This window comes from Fukomys damarensis, unplaced genomic scaffold (genome assembly GCF_012274545.1).
Source record: "Fukomys damarensis isolate Sample0158 unplaced genomic scaffold, DMR_v1.0_HiC HiC_scaffold_19, whole genome shotgun sequence".
NCBI classification, from domain to species: domain Eukaryota; kingdom Metazoa; phylum Chordata; class Mammalia; order Rodentia; family Bathyergidae; genus Fukomys; species Fukomys damarensis.
Window position 1 is genome coordinate 55,171,911 of NW_022900931.1, and position 9,010 is coordinate 55,180,920.

General features: G+C 53.7%; 1 protein-coding gene and 1 long non-coding RNA gene across 4 annotated transcripts in view; one reads left to right on the forward strand and one right to left on the reverse strand.

Moving 5' to 3' along the window:
* LOC109118127 overlaps positions 1–9,010 on the forward strand; it is a 10,691-nt gene that overhangs the window by 786 nt on the left and 895 nt on the right. Inside the window, exons 2-4 of one of the 2 annotated variants that reach the window (XR_002025416.2) lie at positions 5,513–5,601; positions 6,079–6,167; positions 7,527–8,857. This is a non-coding gene — a long non-coding RNA (uncharacterized LOC109118127). Of the gene's footprint in view, positions 1–5,512; positions 5,602–6,078; positions 6,168–7,526; positions 8,858–9,010 lie in introns of those variants that run through there. The other variant, XR_002025415.2, reaches the window with a different exon arrangement.
* Fxyd7 (FXYD domain containing ion transport regulator 7) overlaps positions 61–9,010 on the reverse strand; it is a 10,767-nt gene continuing 1,817 nt past the window's right edge. The window contains exons 6-11 of one of the 2 annotated variants that reach the window (XM_019207775.2): positions 8,856–8,944; positions 4,109–4,138; positions 2,306–2,380; positions 2,149–2,182; positions 1,970–2,010; positions 61–524 (exon numbers count right to left, since the gene is read on the reverse strand). In XM_019207775.2, coding sequence (XP_019063320.1) covers positions 502–524; positions 1,970–2,010; positions 2,149–2,182; positions 2,306–2,380; positions 4,109–4,138; positions 8,856–8,944 — 292 coding nt within the window. In that variant the 3' untranslated portion in view covers positions 61–501. Of the gene's footprint in view, positions 525–1,969; positions 2,011–2,139; positions 2,183–2,305; positions 2,381–4,108; positions 4,139–8,855; positions 8,945–9,010 lie in introns of both variants that reach the window. The other variant, XM_010626331.3, reaches the window with a different exon arrangement.

Below are 9,010 nucleotides of genomic sequence, written 5' to 3' on the forward strand. Positions count from 1 at the left end.
CGCTCCGGAGGTGTGGGGGGGGGGACGAAGGAGGGGGACAACTCTGGGCGCGCGGGGGACTGCGACCCGTTCACTTCTGCAGTTCCCACCCCTGTGTGCCCACAGATGAGAACACACAGAACAGGGCGGAAAACCAAATGCACATTTATTAAGCTCAAGACGTGGACACCGCGGGGCCAGGGCACGGATGCTCCCGAAGGAGACAAGGGGGTTGGGGGAGCAGCACAAGGGGTTCCTGGGGAGCTGGGGGTGGACTCCCAGATCCCAGGAGCTGGAGGCCTGAGTCCCTGGATCTGGGGTGCAGACAGGCTCTTTGGGGGATCGTCATTGCCAAGGCCTGGGAAGGGACAGCGGGGTGCAGCGGCTCCAGCCTTGGGGTGAGTGGGGCGGCTCATTCGGGGGAGCGTCCCCGGCGCGAGGCTGGGGTCCCCACCGCCTTCACCCGGTCCTCAGGCTCCCGCGTTGGGCGGGGACAGCAGTGGAGGTTCCCGTTGGCTCGTTTTACACGCCGCCGCCGCCAGGGGCTGGGAAAAGAGGAGGGGCTGTGTTAGCCCGCGGTCCCCTCCCCAGAGTCCGCCGGCTCGGGATCCGCAGGTCCTGGAAGCTGGACCTGCAGACTGTCACTCGTGGGGCAGGACTGCAGGTGGGGACCTCTTGCCTGCTCGCACCTGCTACCTGCTCTCTGTGGGCACATCTGTGTGGCTGCTGTCTATCCCATAGTGAAATCAAGGAAGGAAAGAGCTTCAGCACCCAAGGGCAACCTGGGCTTTTCTGTTGTCCTCTTGCCAGAAAGTGAGTACCCCACCCGCTTCTTCACCTCCAGTCTCCTCTCTGGCCCTTGTGTCTTACATCCTGAACATTGTGACACAACAAATTAATTCCGTTTTCTGCCCACTGCAGACCGTCCTTCGACTGGGAACTGGGGGTGGGGTTTGGTGTCAGAATTCTGCAGATTCTCAAACTGGGCCCCAGGTGTCAGGGCCAAACACCAGCATCTACACTGCACCCCACCTGCACCCACAAGGCGCAGTGTTAATGTCCTCAAATTCCTTAAAAGAACATGAAACAAAATATGCAGTTCCATACCAAATTCCCCCAAGCCCCTCTCCTTTTTAGTTATAACAATTATATAAGAGGCAAAGAGATTCCTGTCTTTTGATTTTTTTTTTTTTCAAAAAGTCCCTGGAAAGGATGCAGTTCCACTAAAAACAGGTCAAGATATTTTTGTATAATTAAGACTAACACCGCCAAGGAGTTGCAATCTTTCATCTGCATGCTGGTCTCCACCCCGCATTCCACCCCTCCCTTCCATCCACCTGCACCCACTGAGCCCCCACCCTCCTTTTCCCCTACCCCTCATTTCTATCCCTTCCTGACTCCCCTTTCTACCTCCTCCAGGACCTCCAGGACCTCCATCCTCTTCCCTGTGTGTCTCCCTTCTGCAGCCCCACATCCTCTCAGCTACTTTCCCCAATATGAATTTTTAAGTCTGTATTCTAGGCATCTCTCTCTTTGTTATTCTGATTTAATTATTCAGTAACCTGTCCTCTTTCCTTTCTTTTCCTTTCTCTTTCCCTCCGCCCTAGATGGGCCCTGCTGAATGATAAAATCTAGAAGGCATTCTATATTCCTGTGGCAGGGTCCCCCGTCCTGGCTGGCAGAAGTCCAGGAGGTTCCCCTTTCCTGGGCTTGCGCCTTTCTCCCTTGGGACATGGGTTTGTTCTTGCTTTTTGAGGTTTTTGCCTCTGTTTCTGCGAATCCTTGTACTGTGGACTCAGGCTGTTTCCTCCCTACTGCCCCCTGGTGGCTGGACGTCTTCCCTGCTCCAGGGCTCAGCCACCTGCGGAATTACCCTTGTGCCTCTGTTGGTGCCCAAGCTCTGGCATTTCTATGGCTGTCCCCATAGGGATTCCCCTTTCGCTGCCACCTACCAACCTCCCAGAATGCACATGCGCATTCTCACCCTCACCTGAGGATGGAAGCTCCGACTTACAGGACTTGCAGGTGGGGCTGTAGAGGCAAAGAGAGAGAGAAGAGCTTGAAGGATCTGGCAAGTCAGGCCCTTCTGGGCCCTTCTCCGGGGAGGCTCAGAGGCCTCAGGCTGTCCCTACCACCCCCCTCTCCCCACTGCGGCCAGACCTCTCAGACCTGGAGTCTGCCTTTCTGCACTTCACCTTCTTGCCTGTGGGGAGACAGAGAGACAGAACGAGAAGCTAGGGACAGAGCACACAGAGTGCAGACAAAAGCCAGCAGAGGACCTTAGGTGCCCAGGGACACCACGGAAGCTCAGGAGGGTCAGACTTACTGATGATGATGATGATCCCCAGCAGGAACATTATGGTGGCTAGAGTCAAGCCCACCGTCTGCACCGTGGCATAGTCTAGGGAAGACCACAGGGAGATCAGGGCGGCCGGGGCCTCAACCTCTGCCCACCCAGAGCTACCAGCCAGGGGCCCCAAATCCAGGGTGTTACAGGCCACACTGATTCCCTTCTCAGGGCTTGGGCAGGATCGGTTCCCGTTAGTCTCTCTGCTCACCGCCTTCCTCCCCTGCCCTCTCCCTCATATGAGCTTATGGACCTGCTTCCTCTCAGATCCTGGTCCTGCCACCACTGCCATCTATCCGTCCTGCTGAAGTGTGCTTCTCTGTGACTTTGCCGCCTTCCCGCAGTGACTGGGTCCTGCTCAGCTCAGAACTCACCCTCCCTGGCTCCCACTGCACTCCAGGCAAAAACCAAGGTCCTCACCTGGGTCCTCAAGTCCCCAGTCCAATCCACTCTGTCCCTAGGCCTTTACTTCAGCCACAATGGCCTCCTTGATGTTTGTGGAATGCATCAGGTTCCTCAGGACCTTTGCACTTGCCATCCCCTCGACAGGAAAGCTTTTCCCCAGAGGAACTTCTGAGACTTATTCAGATGACAATTTGACCTTCTCCATCTACTTAGAATTTTCCCATCTTCTCAACACTAATTCTGTTCCCTCTTCTATTTTTCTTCATGAGATTTATTCTTCTCTCACATTCTTGTCTCGTAAGTAATTTTCATTTCATTTGGTTGAATATCTGTCTCCCAACTGAGTGTTGGATCAAGGAGGGCAGGCATCTTGTCCGTATTGCTGACTGCAGTGTCGCCAAGAGGCTGGGACATTGCCTGGCATCGAGCATGTGCTTGGTAAGTATTTGCTGAAATGCCAGTTTGTGGAACACTCACTCTCTCCCAGCTGTGAGCCAGGTCTCTGGCCTCAGGCAATTGACTTTCATGTTATGACGAACGCTCATCAACAAATGGCACAACCTCCCCCCACAAAAAACCCAAAAACTCAAAAATCCAAGTCATTGCTGGCTGTGGTACGGCACTTTTTGCCAGGGAATCTGGGACGGCCTCTCTTAGCAAGCAGTCAATATTTGATCTGAGGCCAGAAGAAGGAAAAGGAACCCTAGCCAGCTTCAGGGAATGCTAGGGAGGTAAATTCCTGGCAGAAGAGCAGCAAGTGCAAAGGCCCTGAGGTGGGGAGGAAATTGACATATTGGAGGACCAGTGTGAGTGAGCAAAAATGGGGGCGAGGGGTATGTGCAGAAGAAACTGGGGCTAGATCCTCCACAGGGCGGTAGAGCTTCTGTGCCATGAGGACAGTATAAAGGCATCATCCAGGTAACTCTTCCTCACAGGCCTCAGAGCTGGGCACTACTACCATACCTTGTTTACAGAAGGGCCCAGAGAGGTAAGTCACTTGCCCAAGGCCACACAGCTAGGGAATGGATAAGCCAGAACTGGAATCCAGGGGACCTGGGCTCAGTGTCATTACTTTTAAGGTGTTCTCTGCCTGTTTCTCTAGTGATTTCAGTGCACCTGCCTGATGATTATATTTTAAGCACCCATTGAAGTGGCTGGAGCCTTAAAGAGGCTCCAAAGAGTGGGAGACCACTTCCCTCCCCAATCGGGTTCTCCCTCCACACAGGCAGCTGATGTGACTGTACCCTCGTGGCCACCCGGCCAGTGGCCAGTGTATCACATAGCCACAGCTGGAGCCTTCAGCAGTAGCCTGTGAGAATCTGCAGCTACCCTTCCATCCAGCTCTAGGGTGCCCACATCACAAATCCTGATACTCACCATAGAAAAATGGGTCAGATTCCTCAGGGCCTATGGGAAGGAAGGCAAGAGAAAGAGTGGGAAAAATATTTCAACGCTAGCTTCTTAACTTTATGGGGAGCGGGTACTAGGATTCAGCCCAGGGCCTAAGCATTGAGCTACATCCCCAGCCCTTTTCATTTTGAGACAGGACCTCACTAAGTTGCCCAGGCTGGGCTTGAACTTGCAGTCCTCCTTGCCTCGGCCTCCCAGAGTGCTGGGATTACACATGTGTACCACCTGCCTGGCCAAATTTCTTAACATTTTAAAGGACCTGGGTGGGGCCACTGAACCAGGAATTTCTCTGTGGAAATCAGAGAAAGAGGGCCCTTGCTCTGGATTACACGGACTCATGGAGGAATACGGGCTTGACCAGTGGAGTATAGGAAAGAGTCCACCAGTCGGTTCCATCCCGTGTACGGCGTACAATGTATCCAACCATGCGCAGCAGTCCTGGTCCTAGACTGCTTAGAAATCTAATGCAAGCAATGGACTGAAAAACACCGATGCAATCCCATTTACATATGATGCTAGGGGTTATCAGACCCCAGTCCATCTGGTGGATCCCTAAGTCCATGGCTGCTCCTGAACACTCCCTAAGTCTGCTCCTGCTCTCTGTCACTCCCTCCTGCCACCAAATCTAGTTCAGAGGAGCTGTGATAATTCATATCTTATATTACTTATTTCTAAGACCTCAGCGATGTGAAGATTCCACATGGATTTTGCAGTGGTATTCCTGGTATGTGTGCATGTGGATAAACCGCACAAAACACGTGAGGCACACTCATCCACTAGAAGACTCACCCTGATTTCAGAAATGCTAGTGCATGGATAAAATGCTAGTGCATTGTGTGCCATGGTGGTGCACATCTGTTATCCCAGCACTCTGGGAGGCTGGGGCAGGAGGATCTTAAGTTTGAGCTTAGTCTGGGCAACTTAGCAAAGCCTCATTACAAAATTTAAAAATCAAAAGAGCTGGGGACGTAGCTCAATGCAAAGTCCTGAGTTCAATCCCCAGTACCACTCTGTGTGTGTGTGTGTGTGTGTGTGTGCGCACGCGCGCGCGCCTGTGGATCTCTTTCTCATTTCTCACCTCCCTACCACAAACCGCATCCACCCTCAGGAGAGCTCAGAGCATCTTCCCATTACACAATGGATGGTCCTGTACTTCCTCAGAAGTTCTAACTGGGCCCTAGCTTGTCTGGAGCTGGATTCTGCAGAGCAGAGCAATTAGGAGAGGGGCGCCAGAGTCGGGGCACAGAGTTACAGAGTTCTTCTCCCCCTCCCAGGCTCCTCAGAGAAGGACAACTCCCTTGAGGTTGTGCGGGGCCATGTAATTAATCCTGGCCCATGAACTGTAAGTGGAAGTGTTATTGTCCCTTACAGGCTGGAGCATCCGAGGGCCCATGCAACAGCTCTCGTCCCTGGCGTGGTGACCCGAATATCCAAGATGGCCACTGCTCTAGTTTTCTTTGGTGAGTAGAGAGGCCTTTCATGGACACAGAACATCCGTAAGACATAACCCTAGTGGCCCTGACCCACTGAGACTTTTGGTACTATTTGCTTCCGATGCAAACTGTAGTCCGAACTGACTCGTACAGGGGTCTCTGGGACATGAACATGAGTAGCACTAATTCATTCACGCAGTGTGTCAGTTTGCAATTTTCATTCTTCAAGGAGGAAGCCTGGGACTGGGAATTTAGCTCAGTGGTTCCACTGCCTGCCTCACAAGCACAAGGACCCGAATTCCCGAGTTCAATCCCCGGTACCAAAAAGAGGAAGACTGGCTACTCAGATGTGTTTTAATAGCTGCTGGTACTTGTTAGTCTCCCCACCCACCTACCCTACCCCCCATCACCCAGGAGAAAACAAGCCTTGTGCTCAGAGTCTTTGGCAGGAGACAAAATCTACGTAGAATTTTATGACAATGTTGGGTTTTCTTATTTGTTTAGCCAGCAATGGACAGCACTGACCCTGTGTCCAGATGCTTCCAGGCTCTTTACAATGTGAAGATTTAATCTCGGCAGCAACTCTGACACAGGTAGTATCTTCCTCCTCGTTTCATGAAATGAGATGCTGTACCCAGAAAAGTCAAGTCACTTGTTTAAGACTCGCTTTTATGCTTGCTTTCAATTAAGGCCCCCCCAAAATCTTCATTTTGCACCTGTGGTGGCAATATACAATAAAGCTAATGAAGTATTTTAGAAAGTTAATACTGGAAATATGAGGCAGGAAAATTGCAAGTTCGAGCCCAGCTAGGGCAACTTAGTGACTGAGGAAGACCCTGGCCCAAAACAAAAGGGGGGAGATGTAGCTCTATGCAAAGGCCTGGAGTTCAACCAATCCCCAGTACTGGAAAAAAGAAAGGTTAATCCTTTGAAGGAAAAACATTAAATAAGTAGCAATGCAGGGAACATCGGACATTTGAATACAGGCAAAATCCCAAAAATGGGCTGAGCGTGGTGGCGCATGCCTGTAATTCCAGCACTCAGGAGGCTGAGGCAGGAGGATCATTGTGAGTTTGAGACCAGCCTGGGCTACAAAGTGAGTTCCAGGTCAGTCTCAACTACCTAGTGAGACCCTGTTTCAAAAAAAAAAAAAAAAAATCCCAAAGATGGTATTCAAAAGCATCCAACCAGGGATACAGGGTTTCAGAGTCACCTGGGCTCCGTATTAGCTCCCCCACCCAATGCTGAGTTAACCTGACTCATCTCTACCTTTGATCCTGGCATTTACAAAAGGCTCTCAAAGAATTTTCCTGGAATGAGTGAATGAATGAATGAACAAATGTGAGCCCCTCCTAGGCTGTAGCAGGCTGCTTCAAAGGTGGAACCGTTGGATTATCTCACTTCTGTCTTCTGGTTTTCCGCACACCCTCCTCCATAGTTCTCAAGAAACCACAGTGTGAGTGCCAGTCCCAGAATCCCCTTGGGCCTCTCCCTGAATTCAGGTGCTCCTCCTGGTCCCCGCTGGCCCAGTGCCCTCAGGGTGTGGCTGGGCTAAGGGTGGAGCCAGGAGGCAGAAAAAGGAATGTGCACTACTTCTGGCCGGTTGCCAAGGAGAGATCAGGAAGGAGGTGGTTGCTATAGCAACCAGGGCAACTTGAGTGGTGCCAGGTCCCATCACTCCAGGTTGGGTGGGGTCCTGTGTGAGGGTTGAGGGCTGGACCCCATCTTGACTCTCCGTCCTCCTTTTGCACCTGCAGGGCTGGCTTCTGGCCAAACTGAGGTCCCTCTCAGGTATGGGACGGAGGCCCAGGTGCATTCTGTTTGCTCCTCACTCTCCCTCCGGTTCTCTGGCAGGTGGGAAGAGCCTCACCTCCCTCTGCTTCTCTCCCCAGCAATTCATTAATTCATTTCCCTAAGCAGCTTGCAACGCACAGTGCACTTTTCCTCCCCAGGGATTTCCCAAGACCTGCGGTCCCCTCTCATGCCGTGACTGGGAGAAGGGGGGCACTGAGGCGTGTGTCCTCCCACCTCGGCCTGTCTGCTGCCATCGATCCTGCTAACCACCACCTCTGCAAAAAGAAGCCCTGGGCTCCCGCCAGACCTGCTGGCTCAGCCCTGCCCCCTCTCCCTAGGGTGGCTTCCAGCCTCTGCAGCCCCCCCACCCGCCCTGCTTCGCATTCTGCAGATACAGCTCGGTGCAGCAGCCCCCATCAGCTGGGACAGGAGGAAGGGAAGGAAAATTCAGAGTGCAGCTGGGGCTCCCTTTACTGGCAGGGGGTCCTCAGCGTCCAAGGCCCTGACCTCGGGGCCCGAAAACCCCTGTCCTTCCCCCGCCCCCACTCAGCAGAAGCAAGCGCACCGTGGGGGACCGCGGGGGGCACAGCGAGAGTGAGTGTTCAAAGGGGCGAAGGTCGGGGTGAATGGGTGTCAAATGCAAGTGGTCTGCTGCAGGATGAGAGTGGGAAGGACATCTGTGCAACCCGTGTGCACCTCTGACACTGGAAACCAGGGAAGGAGGGTCCCACCGCGCCATCCCCACTCTCGGAGGTTCACTGCGGCGGTTCGGGCCCCACCCCGTGCGTCCCCCTTTCTATTCCTTTCCCCTTCCTTCCCTCTGCATAGTCGTCTCAGTCCCTCGGTCTGTGTCTCTCTCTCCCCGCATCTTCCCGTCACTCTCTGAAGCTCTCCGAGTCTCCCACCCATCCTTCGGGGTCTTTGTGTCCCTGACTATAGATCTCCTGCCTGTCTTGTTCTCTTTCTGTCTCTTTCGGATTCTCTTACTGAACCCCCACCCCGTTTTCTCTCTTCTTCGGCTGTTCCCCCTTTACTCTGAGCCTGCCTGGTCGGGATTTCATGGGCATCAGGGCTGGACTGAGAAGGATGTGGACGCCCTCCCTTTGCCCAACCCATGGTCCTCAAATCTTACCTCTGGCTGCACTCCTCAGTTCCCAAAGCCCATCTCTTTCCGACTTCCACCACCGCTCCGCTGGACCAGCCACCCGGTTGCCATAGCAACCTGTCCGCGCACCCTCTCTCCCGGGACTGTCACTCTAATCGTAGACCCCGCACCGGGACGACCTCGCCAGGGAGCGGTATCCCAGAGCCCTCAAGGGGCCTCTAAGGTTGCACGACGGAAGGCTCCGCTGGGGAAGGGGCGACACACTCTCCTCACTCCCCTCCTTTTTCAGGACTAGAATCCCTCCACGCACTCTCTCTTAAGCTCTTAGATCCGAGAGCCCACCCTCGCCACCCGAGCGCCCACTGCCAGGCGACACGCTCACCATCTGTAGGGGTCTGGGTTGGGGTCGCCATGCTGAGCAGGAGCAGGGGGCTGCTGGATGCTGAGGCAGCGAAGGTGCGGCTGCAGCAGCTGGAAGCAGGACAGACTGATGTGGGGGGAAGGTGGGGGGAGTCCTGGTGTTGGGGGTGCCCGTAG